Here is a 13,466-nt window from a genome sequence, read left to right as displayed (position 1 = left end):
AGCACAAAAGATCTAAATTCTCGTATTGAAATTAGCGATACTTTGTATCACGAAGCACCAAGAATCGTTACAAAAATGACGTAAAATTAGAAATGGATCGTTTCAAGATTATTTTGTCCCACGCTGCATAGATGAGGGAATATTTAACTATTATATCCCATCATATCTCACGGTGAACGTGTATGTATCGCCCATTAGCTAAATTCATTCGCAAAACGGTCAAAGAGGGAACTCGAAATGAGAGAGTGAGTGATTTGTGTTTAAACAAAGTCCATCGGCGAAGGGTAAGATGAAAAAGGTGCGGAAAGGAAAGGAGGTAAAAAAGAGACACACGTGTGCGATGCTCTCATTCGCTGACCTTTCCGATTGCTTTTCCGGGGTAGGATAAACCGGAGTGAATACACAAATGCGGAAAATGGGAAAGGGTGAGAAGCGGGAATCTGCTTTGGAGATGAGCCGATGATAGAGAGAGGGAGAAAAAAGGAAACGAGAATAAAGGGGATCGGGGAAAAAGTACCGCAGAAACGAAAGGGACGCGGTAAATAATAATTTTTGCCCCCGAATTCACGGGCTCATCTTCACCGAAAATAGGACTGACCCCGGAACCCGATTGTGCCGGCCATAAATTATGCCGGCGCACATACAGCAAGTTTCCCGGAGTTCTGCGAGTCCTGAAAAGCTCGCGAAACTTCTGACCGCGTCGTGCCGTCGTTCGTGAAATATTAAGCTCGATTCAATCGCGATTCCCTCAAAGGAAAACCGAATGGAGTGCTTCGATCCCTTCTCAGGGCCGCGTGACAAGCCGAACTGTGTCTGACCGGTTCGTCGTTCTTTCCACTGCCTCGAACTTTAGTCGAGGAAATAAAGCGCTAAAAACGGCCCAACTGTCGATTTTTTGAGCAGTAAGACGGATTTCAATGCGGTTTTTTGCATTCGCTTCGTAAGAGCGCCTACAAACTTTGTGAACTAAATTGATTAATTAATTTTTTGAAAATGCATTATGGCATTAATAATATGCATTTTGCAAGTGCACTACCAAGACACACTAAATAAAAAATTTGCTACTCGGGGGTTTTTGGGGTCGCTGAACACGAATATCGCCACGGCAACCGTCTCCGAGGTACCTGGTGCCCAGGGTGAACGTTTCAACGTCTTTTTCTGGAATTATCTTGAGTATTATCATTTTTACCTCAATTAAAGTATATTGTTCTTAATTCAATCACAAATTCGATCACAATTTTCGCCAAAACTCTAGGAGAAGACGTTGATACTGTCCACCCTGGGCACCAGGTACCTCGGAGACGGTTGCCGTGGCGATATTCGTGTTCAGCGACCCCAAAAACCCCCGAGTAGCAAATTTTTTATTTAGTGTCTCTTGGAAGTGCACTTGCAAAATGCATATTATTAATGCCATAATGCATTTTCAAAAAATTAATTAATCAATTTAGTTCACAAAGTTTGTAGGCGCTCTTACGAAGCGAATGCAAAAAACCGCATTAAAATCCGTGTTACTGCTCAAAAAATCGACAGTCCATTGCTTTATTTCCTCGACTACTTGGCGACTTTATCGCGCTAAACGGCTCGCTCGATTTTCCTGCTGGTCGAGATTCTTGACAGTCAACCCTTTGAGTCGAAAATTACTGCGCCGAGTCAACTTTTATCACAACAAAGTATTCTCTGCTTTTTGGCCTCCCTGATTACAAATCTAAAATCAGATTACGAAAATTCGAGACGGTGGATCCGATGCGAAGCACGAAAATTTCAAACTTGATCGAATAGGGTTAAAAAATTCTTATGCAGGGGTCTTTGGCGTCGCTGATTGTATTCGCCGTACTGAATTTGCAGAGTCTGATTCCAGATCCGTAATCAGTGACCCCGAAATCTTATAAGTGGTGTAATTTATGTCTGCATGTCGAAGAGTTTCTTTCTCGGGAATGAATTATTCTTATTATAATATACACAGAATTGGGCAGCAGAAATTACTTTCGTCATTTCATTACCCGTAAATTACAATTACTGTGAATAACTGTAATATTTAGTAACTAATTACAATTGCGGGAAATAATTATAAATTTTGATTTATCAATTACAGTTAGTATAAACAATTGTAATTTTATGATTATCAACTACAATTACTCGAAATAATTGTAATTTTTTTGTTGTCAATTGAAATTACTTGGAAAAATTGTAATTTTTTTGCTATTAATTACAATTACTTGGAACAATTGTAATTTTTCTGTTATCCATTACAATTAATGGAAATGATTATGTTTTTTTTTCAAATTTCAATTGTTTTTCATAATTTATTTAAACAAATTACCTTTGGAAACGTAATGTCGAATTCTCAACATAATTTCAAATTCCGAAAACATCGGGAACTTCATGGAGCTTACATATTCACATTGACTGGTCAAGCAAATTATTTAAACAAATTAATTTTTCAAAGTAATGTGAAATCCTTGATCAGCTACCCAAAAAACTTTGGTAACCATAGCCCATTCACATATTGACTGTAAAAGACTCGTTCCGATCACACCATTTGAATACTCCAAAAACGGAGTAAATTTATTTGTCTATTTAATATTATTTCACAGGAATAACGTTAGAGAAAAAAATTCAATTGGACCACATCGTGTGGTTTACAATTACTCAAAAGAATTTTAATAATGTCTGATTTAATTACAATCACTGAGGATAATTGAAATGATTTCTGATTAAATTCCAATCACTGAAAGTAATTTTGATAAACTTTGATTAAATTCAAATTACTCAATGTAATTTTAATGAAATCCAATTCAATTACAATTACTGGAAATAATTTCGATGGACTCTGAGTCAATTACAATTATCAAAAGTAATTTCACTGAACTCCGATTCAATTATTATTACTGAAAATAATTTCAATGGAATTTGATGTCATTAAAAATTATCCTTAGTGATTTGTAATTGTTAATTTTTTATTACAATTTTGCCCAACACTGAATATACATTCAATTTGTTTCCAGCAATAATAATAATTCACATCGTATCGCAATAATTACTCTCGAGCATTAAAAACCTACCAGTATACTGTAAGCAATGTCAAAAAACCGCAAATAAATGTGTTGAAAAGTTTTCTAAATACCCAAAAAATGAATATGAAATAGGCGGGAAGAATACTTACCATTGTGACTCAAAGAGTTCAGATCCAAATTCAAACAGCAATTTCATTTGTTTAGTTACTTGTACAGGAAGTTATGATAAAATTGGGATAGTTACAGTAATGGTTCAGGTATTATTGATATCAAAGGAAAACTTTCCATCTTTTAATTCTTCGTTTGTTTCAATTCGTATTACACCCAGAAGTCTGTTCTTGGGTTACAGTGAATAATGAGAATAGTCAAGGTGTTTATAATCTAGACCACAACTAGAAATCACTCTCGGTCCAAATATCTGAAACATCAAAGAAAATGAACAACGAATTTTTCTAAAAAATTTATTCAATTCCGAAAAGGTCCAAATACCGAATGCAGGGGAATTTTTGTACGTTTTAAATTACCTTATGGCGTTCAAACTCTGAATCATTTTTATAAATGGAAAGGAAATCGTGCCCGGCATGTATTGAGATAATTTACACGAGAAGCTTGGGAGAATTACAACCGTTCGTAATTTTGACCCCATGAAAATTCACACCGTCCGGAGTTTGACCCTTCCAACTGATGAATTTCGACGTATTAATGGTCAATCTGAATTTCGGTAGTTCGAAAGTTCGACCCGCACCCCAATTTGTATACCGTCAGGGTGGAGAGAGGATATGGGAAAATGGCTAAATCCAATTCTCGAATAACGCGGTTTTGCAAATGTCGAAATGTTGTCAAACTAATTTGAATAAATGCTGTCAAGCAATTCGAGATTTAAAGTTCTCAATGTGAGAGAAAATAATCCGATCGTTTCTCCACGATTCGATACCACTGATATACTTTGAACGTCAATGTTTGATTGGGAGAAAAAAGTGACGAATCAAATATATCCTAACCGTTTGTACAAAACAAAAAGTATTCAAACCATCCTCGTTACGCATTTCTTTTTTTTTTTTGTCATCGATTATTAGTAATTTTTAAACGGTTTTTCACAGTATTTGTTTTTGTTTTTTTTACAAAATAAATTTATTCCTTACAACAAATTGCCGGCAAATCTTTATATTCGAGGTTGGGCAAAATTGTGACACTTTTATGGTCGAGTTACACAAAAATCGCTCGCTCAGAAAGTTATTTCGAAAAACCTTCCGACTCGCCGTTTCTATCACTGGTTTTTCCTCCTCCTCTTCGTTTTCTTTGTTATTGGGCTATTTTGACGTATCACCGGTCATTTCTACCCCTTAATCCATCTTCCAGCCGTCGCAGGTAGTAAATTAATGTTATCGCGATATGAATCGTGAAACCGGCACTTTTGCCTCCCCTCTGATTTACCCTCAGAGTATAAAGCAATACGGATGTACATTAGACTAGGCCAAAAAAATTAGCTATTTTTTTTTTTGAAAAATATATTGAAAATATCATTCAGTATGGCAAAAAAAAAAAAATTTCATTAAATTTTATGCCCTTAATATTAACTTTAAGAGGTCTATCATCGCTATTTTTGATTTTTAGTAATAATTTGATGTTTTACGTCAGAACTGTCGAAATATTGAAGTGAAAAAATTTATGTTCACTTATCCCTTTGTAAAATTAAATTCCCTAAAAAAAAGGTCTGATTAAAGATTTTTGTCAGACAAGCCGTTTCCGAGTAATTAAGCTTAATAAATTGATATAATTTCTCGAGAATTAATCGAGAATTAATCGATAATATTTATCGATCGATAATCGATAATCGACTTCAATATTTCGACAGTTCTGACGTAAAACATCAAATTATTACTAAAAATCAAAAATAGCGATGATAGACCTCTTAAAGTTAATATTAAGGGCTCAAAATTTCATGAAATTTTTTTTTTGCCATACTGAATGATATTCTCAATATATTTTTCAAAAAAAAAAATAGTCAATTTTTTTGGCCCAGTCTAATGTACATATATGTATACCGGGTTATTCCGTAAAAAATTTTCCCGCGTAATTTGAAATAACATGAAAAATCTGTCTGTAATGCAATTCAGCGCACATTTAACCTAGATTCGACTGCATTTATTCAATTCAGGGAAAATTTTACCGTTCAAGATTCGTCTCATTGTTCAGGCTTAGCCGACTCCTTATTCTCTCCAATCCCAGACTATTAAACAAATGTCGATTCGTAAACTGTTGCCTGAATCGCTCGCACAAATGCCGATGGATTTATACCATAATGTTAGACTGCACTTTATAACATTTTCACCGCATAACTCGGTAACTGTACTTTTCATTGACTCAGAACTGGCTTTCAGCTCTCGAATGTTCTGAAACGGATTTACTGTTGTTTGGGTGAAGTTTCAACTTTGATTTAAGCTCCGGCTTATTGAGTATCGAGCCTTCGTGGAAGGCTGTTTGCAACGTTGCCAAGACGACACAAGATCTGCGGAAAGGGGAATTACTTCAGGTGGTAACTTGAATGTGCCGAATCGGAATTGACGAATTTAGTCTGGGAGTTCGATGGGTTTCGATTTTAAAAACAAACGATTTTAGATCATGCAAAAACGTCTAGTTATCCAAAATCGTACGTGGAAGATATCGAAGTATCGTTTTTATGATTTCATACACACTGTTCCTTTGAATTGATTAAAACGATGAACATTCTATTGTAAAATGATACAAAAAAATTAAATTATTTCTCGCCGAAACATACATCGCATCAAAATTATACGCGGTTAATGATTTTGAAATCACAACGCACGTGTCGCTTGTTCAACGAACGGACAATTTCCATTTGCTCGAATAAATTAATTCCAAATTTGCTTCGCGAAATTCGGTTATTGAAAATAACCTCATACGATAATTTATCGCAGTCGGGTCGACGAAATTTACTATAAAAATACAAAGATCAAGCGAACAGAAGCGTAATTACTTTGGTTCAAGTGTATTTTGCGGTTGCATTCCGGTTGCCGAACGCGAGGTATAAATTTCATTACGAAATTTCACCCGTTCGCGTTACGGTGATTAATTCGAATCGGCCGTTTTGTATCTATACGCGTACTCCGGTATATTATTCACGTTTTCCCCTGCATGTGATTATACCGACGTATTTTTACGGGCAGTTGCTATCCCGTGATCAATGACAGGGACGATTTCATTTCGGGTAATCGTAAATTCTCCAAATTGGGATCATTCTCTCTCTCTCTCTCTCCCTCCTTCTCCAACATGCAAATGGAAAAGCGAATCGGAGATCGAATCACCGCTGGCGAATCCGAAATGTCGAATGAAAAAATCTCTGATTTCCCAAAGGTCGTCGATAATTCAAACGGCAGAATCAAACGTCGGATTTCACGAGTCGATGATGCTATCGGTGTAATGTAAGGTGATCAACGTCCTCACTCTTACGTACAGCGTGATATTTTTTGCAGGTCCGTAATGAGGGCCTGAATAATTGACACAACTCGAATTTGGATAATCGGGAATTGAATTGGAACAGAAGTTCATCATAGTCATATTTGGAATGCAAATATTCTTGTTAGATTCTTGGCAGAATTTCTGTACAAAGCCCCCTGTGGCAAAATAAACAATTACGTAAACATTCTACAGGTTAGTTTAACGTTAGAAGATCATTCTCAGCAGACATTTTCAGGTGTGATTATTTTTAATTTTATTTTACTAGTCCAAGAATATTCAATTCCCTTTTTTCTGTTTCGTTATTCCTAATACACAATTCAAAGCAAGGTCAGGCGAACTGTTATCAAATGTTTCGATGAAGCTTGAAAGCACTTAATAGTGTGTTCTTTATCGAGCAAGTTAATTCATTTTCTTCATTCTTCGTCATTAATTATCCGACGTCTGGAATTTACTAAAATTATGTCAAAGCATTGCTCTTTCACCGTAAAAATCGAAACTTTCGCTTCTGTCCATAAAATGATAAAAAAAAAATGGATAGTTTCGACCCCAACTTATTTCGTTCCAGGCTCCAACGTTCTTCCGATCGTTCCAAAGAAATTTGCACACGTCACGTGCTCATGCCGAAGTCCTTTACGGCTTTGTTCTTTATTCGGGCGTATCGACGTGTATCGGTTTTAAAGCTTTATACAATTCCCAGTCTACGACCCGAATACCTAATGGCCGATGGAATAAACGCTGTAGCCGAGTTTGAACCGTAGCTATAGGTGCGGAATACCGGAAACAAAACAAGAATAAGGAGGCCGGTGTATCTGAGAGATTTTCTCCACCTTTCTAACGAAATTTCTATACATTCCTACGTATAGTTATTTATATAGGTCGCTACCTTTTCAGACGAAAAATAAACATTAAATTTAATCTCTCCAATATCGCTGCTGATCCGCATTTTGAACAACAAATCTCCCAAATCAACGGGCAAAGGCGATAATTATGTTCAACGTATCACGTATCAAAATCGGTCCCAGGGAAGCAAAAAAAAATGGGTGCGTGTACTTATGTACGCGCGTGAAAAGTTATACTTCTTTGGCATCATTAAAAAATACACAACATGTCAAAATCTTCTGTCACACAATGATAAAGAAAATAAGTATGTAATAAAAAACAATAAAACAAATAACGGATGTCTTGCATTATATTTAAATAATCTATTAAATTTTTGTCACGAACTTTTTATTAAATGTTCTATTAAATTTATTTCTTTATTTTGTAAATATTAAAAAACCAATAATAAGTATTCAACATTGATAATTTAATAATATTTAGTATTAATTATATTAAATAATGATATTTTAATTTATATCAATAAATAATACATACGGATAACTAACCTCGATTATATTGGAGCACTTGAAAAAGTATTTTAGCACAATTTTTTCACTAATATTCACAAATAGTAAATAATATTAATCCAAATATTCAATTTAAATCACTACTGAATATATTTTATTGCCACATATAGAATTCGCACTTGTATGAAAATAAAACACGTGTTGTGACTGTAAAAACTAAAACCATGTGGATAAATATTATAAATAAATATGAAAACAGTGATCAGAGGCGACAAACGTACCAACATTAGCTTTTTTTCGAGATTTAATGAATTCGGTTGAGTGGGCAACTTCATCCTGTTAATTTTGTGTTACAGTGATGCGCGCGCATCTTGAAATTTCACTCTCATCAGTTTTTCATAACGCGCCTAAAGAAGTATAACTTCAAAAAAAAAATATATATATATCGTCCAATTTTGGTGTTGGCCGAATGAATTAATTTTCGAAGGTGATTCGAGAAATTTCACCCCAAATTTCATTGCCTTCGGATTCATCGAATAAGGCATATCGATTGAATCGGAGATAAGTAGGAATGGACAGCTAATTTACTATCGAAACAGTGATTCGACGAACCGCAACTACCGCATCTATGCATTAATCGATCACGAACGACTTCGAACCCTGTACCGGACTATAAATCCGGGGTAATATCGGGTATAAACCGATCGAGTTAGGATAACCGATGAGCACACAAGGCCAACATAACGAAATGAGCCCGGGCGGGAATGGAGCGGTGATGACTGTTCCCGCATAAATCAGCGGTAGACGCGGGATTTCGGTTTGATTGGGTTGCGGTTGCGGTTCGATGCTACGATACCGAACCTGAAGCCGAGTACGAATCTCTCGGGGCTCGGGACGTCCGCGAGCTTCCGTCCGAGCTTACGTCCGCGGTCGCGATGCCGCGAGCCTTTGATTACCGGGTACATACCGTGTAAATTGAAACGCCGACTTTCCCTGATTTTGACTGACGCGGAAATCGAGTTGGCCGTAAAATTCAGCTCGCCTCGTACCCTCTAATTTTCCAACGCAGTTCCCAGAAAGGTCCTCGCCGAGGAATACGAAATGCCTCTGCTGCCCGACGAGGACGAAAACCTCCAGGAGCCGGATGTCCTCGAGGAGGGGTTCGACAAGGCAGACTTCAAAGCCGCCTTCAGTCCCAGCCCGAATCTGGTCGGACCGCTTTCCGACACCGTCAACTCGACGTCGCGGACTCCGCAGCCTCGGCCACCCCTGACCAAGGGTGAGTGGGAAATCAACGTTTTGCAGGGACGCGAATCGTTTGACAATTTTTTCGCGGTGAATGGTCGCAACGTGACGGCCGAAAGCTCATAGCTTTCACGTGGAAAAGGGGCGGGGTTGAAGTTGCGAATTTGAAAAGTTTCGAAACCGCCTGATTCCGAATTATTTCATGAGGAAATTTCACGCGAAGAAATCACACTTTTGCGAAACAAAGTTTCGAAATGCAAGATGCCGAAAATTCAAGCTACGATAGAGCAAAGTTCCGAAAAGTAACGTGCCGATAGAGCAAAAATCCGACGAATAAAGTTTCGATGGAGTAAAGTTTCAGATATTGAAATATGCTCACGCGGCCTAGTTTATTGAACGAGTGGGTGTAAAAATTCAGAAAAAGTGAAAATCAGAGTGATCAGGATTCCGAACGTAAAAATATCCAAAATCCAAAACAAAGAAAAATCAGAGTGGTGAAAAAATTTCACCATGCCAGAAATTCACGGTACTAAAAATTTTCGATTATTCGGAATTTTGATGCTTCAGATGTTTCAAATCTTCTCATTTTTGCACCTTCGGAACTTTGAGCATCGGATTACGGACCATTCGAAGCTTTCACTTCAAGTTTCACCGCCAAAAAATTCGGATTCAGACGCTTTCTAACTTTTAAGATCAGGAATATCAATCCCGCCCCGTGGAAAAGTCGTTTAACGTTGAATAAATTCACAATCTTCGACAAGCTGTTACAGTTTCTTTTCGCAAATACCTGTAGATTATCCGCGATGTTCAATTATATAATTACACTAGCAGCCCATCCCGGCTTCGCACGGGCATATAATAATATTAAGTAATAATATAAATGTTATTTTTCTAGAAACTCACTGTAAACATTGTGTATTTTCTTTTATTATATTATTATATGCCCGTGCGAAGCCGGGATGGGTTGTTAGTGTAGCTTATATGACACGTTCGTAGATTTACCATAGCAGCGCCATCTATTGATTACTTACTCAACCCAGTCGAAAGGTATCGACATCTGTTAGAATCATTTGGAGTTAACAGATAATTGTGACTGTCGAATAATAACAGACAAATAATTAGCAATAAATTAAAATTGCGACTATAATTTGAGATTTAAACTATCCTATCTCTCAAGTTGGATCGAACTGCACATGGTGTGCGTATTTTCTTATAATCGGTTAAGTGGTTTAGGAGTCCATTGAGGACAAACATCGTGACACGAGATTTATATATATTAAGATTTTCCACCCCGTCCACTAGATCACCAGGTAGTTTCCCATCTCATGGGCTACGTACAATCATTTTTAAAATTATTATAATAACGGATAGTAATGTAATAGCTATACGCCACGAATTCGTGAGAATTGAAAGAATACGTTCAAAATGATACTGATCATGTCGCGAAATCGAATTCGCGATAGTGATTCAGAAGAATCGAAATCAGAAGCTAGTAAAAGGGAGGATCACCAACTTTGGTAACTTTTGAAGCGACTTGAAAAGTAAGAAAAATGGTTACGTAAAACGAAGCACAGACATCATCGACATCATCGGCACAGATAAGATAGCATCTACTCAAAGAATGATTGTAAGTTGAAATTTGAATCAAATCAACGATCACAGACCAGATTTTCTACAGACGAGTTCTACCCAGGTTAGATGACAAGTTGATTCTTCCCTACGGCTTCCTCCTAGACGAGTTCTTGGATAGATTAGTCACGAGTTGTTCAACGAAGCCGATCAATTCTCAGAGGAGTTCTGGAAAATCAGATCCTCGCAGATAAGAATTTACGTAACGGGTTACGAAGATGCGTCGTTACACTCCTCAGGACGAGACCGATTCGGATCAACTTCACGACGAGGCAGATCCGAATCAACGACATGCAGAGAATCGGATGTTGTTCTAATTCAAAACAACCTCTGTCAAAAATATGTAAAAACATATTGAACATACTAGGCAGCAAGATTATAGAGGAAAAAATTTGAAGCAAGGAAATTCATCCGGATACTGCCTGCAGATGGGAAATGATTCCAACAAAAGAACTTTCCCCCGATTTGAAATCGGAGTTAGTTAAGAAATACTGAGCTCCGCGTAATCCCACTCTTATCGATGTCAGATTTACGTCATATTGATTCGGAAACACGAAGGTGATTCGTAAGCTCTAGTGTCGATACGTCAGATAAGGAAACAATGACAGGGGCTCCGATTGGAAAGTTTTTATTCGGTAATAATTTGGGAGAACAGGTAAGCTCGGCAAAATCTCTGGAAGAAATTTCTTGGAGTGTGAAAAATAACAAACCTGACTATAAAAAGCCGGATACCAACAAGAAATTACCTTTATTCCCGACTCAACCATAAAGTTAACTTTTTTTTACCTCGAAAGCGGGACGAAAATGGCCTAAAACGCATTTGCGGGAAATATGAGATCGTTATCCAGTCTTAACAAGGTCCAACCAGTACTAAAACTGACAAATTTTCACGAAAACTCCAACGTTTTTATAGCATTCGTATTAAAAACTTACACCGCAAAGACTAAGAATATCCATGGTACTATCAAAAGATTATCCATTACCACAAGGAGACCGCGTAATGAAATGATAACATCACAAACCCTCAGCAGATGGGTGAAAACTGTATTAGGCAGAAGTGGTTTAGACACGAACATCTTTGAGGCACATAGAACAAGGCATGCGTTCACTTTTGCCGCTTGTAGAAAGATCCTCAATTTAGAAAATTTATTAGTTGGACTAAAAAATCAGTTGGCTTTACCAAGTTTTATAATAAACCAGTTCCAGAAGCGTGTTCATTTGCCTAAGTAGTACTTTCTGCTTGATTTTTTTTTTCATGCCCAAAGTTTGTGTAGGAAGGGCTTGTTCGTTGGTTTATAGTTTGTAAATTAGTTCTAAGTTAATTCAGAGGTATTTGTAAATGTTTGATTGATAGAAAATAACTTCAAGTTTAATAAGCAACGCTCTTTTCACGGGATTGTGGTGAAAAAGGAGAAGTCATTCGGTAAAAAATGTTGTAGGAATTGAGAGTTGTTTTGTGAATAATAAATAAAGTTATTTACGACTTTCGTATCGCTGGTATCATCAAGTGCACTGGAAAAGTTTATTTGAATTCATTATTCGATTTAAGTCGTTCCACCTCTGTTGTAAAAGTTGATCAGAGAGATTCTGGCAACTTTAGTTCATCTAAAAGGAAAAGTCTTCCAGATAACTAAAGACCAGGATGTAATCAGCTAAAGATTTCAGAAATTCACAAAACTTAAAAGAAAACATCTTAAACAAATCACCAATTTATCTTGAGATAAATTATTGATGAGACTTCTCGTGACGAACTAAATAAATAAATAACCGTAATAATATAAAGTGGAAGATAGAAATTCGGGCGACAACATCTTCCCATCACAACGTTTAGAGTCAATAAAAATTATTCTAATTAATTATAAGGTATATTTATAAAATAGAATTTCAAAAACATACGTGTACGTTTGTGTTCTCACAAGCATTGTCGTAAGATGCTTTGAACATCTACCTGATGATCTAGAGGACGGGGCAGAAAATACAATTATGATCGAACTTCACAGGTAAGTTCGTTTGATCATTTAATTATAAACTCGGTTCAATATGATCGTCATACTTTTCAGTGTTTATTATATCTGGAGGTGAATATTAAGAGAAAAGAGAAGAAAAATAAACTTCAGACAAAACCTCATGCTCTCAATTTTACAGTAGAATTTCTTTAATCGAATAACATACAGGATTTTTGACAGTTCGTGCAGGTTAATTTCTTTACTATATCCACGTATTGCCTGAATATAATGTGAAATTTGGCAAATTTTTCACCTTCAGCCGTGGCTATGCGATAAAAAATTTAGAGTTTTGAGAGAGAAAGGAAACTTAACTATGAACTCCCTGTAATCCTGTTGTTTAAATGAAAAAATTCGAAAGCTATGCAGACGAATTTAGAATTGAGAATTACTTAAACATGCGATCAAATATACGTAAGGTTATAATATATTACATTATTTTATCATGTGATTATACTTGGCATAACTTCCATTGTAACGCGACGATATTTTTTTTCTCTGACGATAAAAATAAACCATGTTCTTTGAAACATGTCCCGGAGGAACTAATTTCGGATCATGGAAAGCTCCTAGCATTTTATGAATCGACGTCATTGGATATTCGAGCAAAATTAATTCTCGAATCGAGTAAATACGCTCTATTAGCACAATTCAATTTCACGTTGTCTTGATTCGACTGAATTTTTCTGTTTGCAATAAAAGGACTAAGTCTCGATAACAGCAGCTGCTATGATCCCATCTGCAGAGCA

At 36.5% G+C, this 13,466-nt stretch overlaps 1 protein-coding gene across 2 annotated transcripts in view; it reads left to right on the top strand.

Annotated features, from left to right (window-relative positions):
- The window catches only part of LOC124308852 (protein eva-1 homolog C-like), a 77,037-nt gene that overhangs the window by 59,981 nt on the left and 3,590 nt on the right, over window positions 1-13,466 (top strand). For both annotated transcript variants that reach the window (XM_046772002.1, XM_046772004.1), the window contains one exon: window positions 8,910-9,119. In XM_046772002.1, the coding sequence (XP_046627958.1) occupies window positions 8,910-9,119 (210 nt within the window). The remainder of the gene's footprint in view (window positions 1-8,909; window positions 9,120-13,466) is intronic.

This window comes from Neodiprion virginianus, chromosome 7, assembly GCF_021901495.1.
Source record: "Neodiprion virginianus isolate iyNeoVirg1 chromosome 7, iyNeoVirg1.1, whole genome shotgun sequence".
NCBI lineage: Eukaryota > Metazoa > Arthropoda > Insecta > Hymenoptera > Diprionidae > Neodiprion > Neodiprion virginianus.
This window is presented reverse-complemented; position numbering and strand designations above follow the sequence as displayed.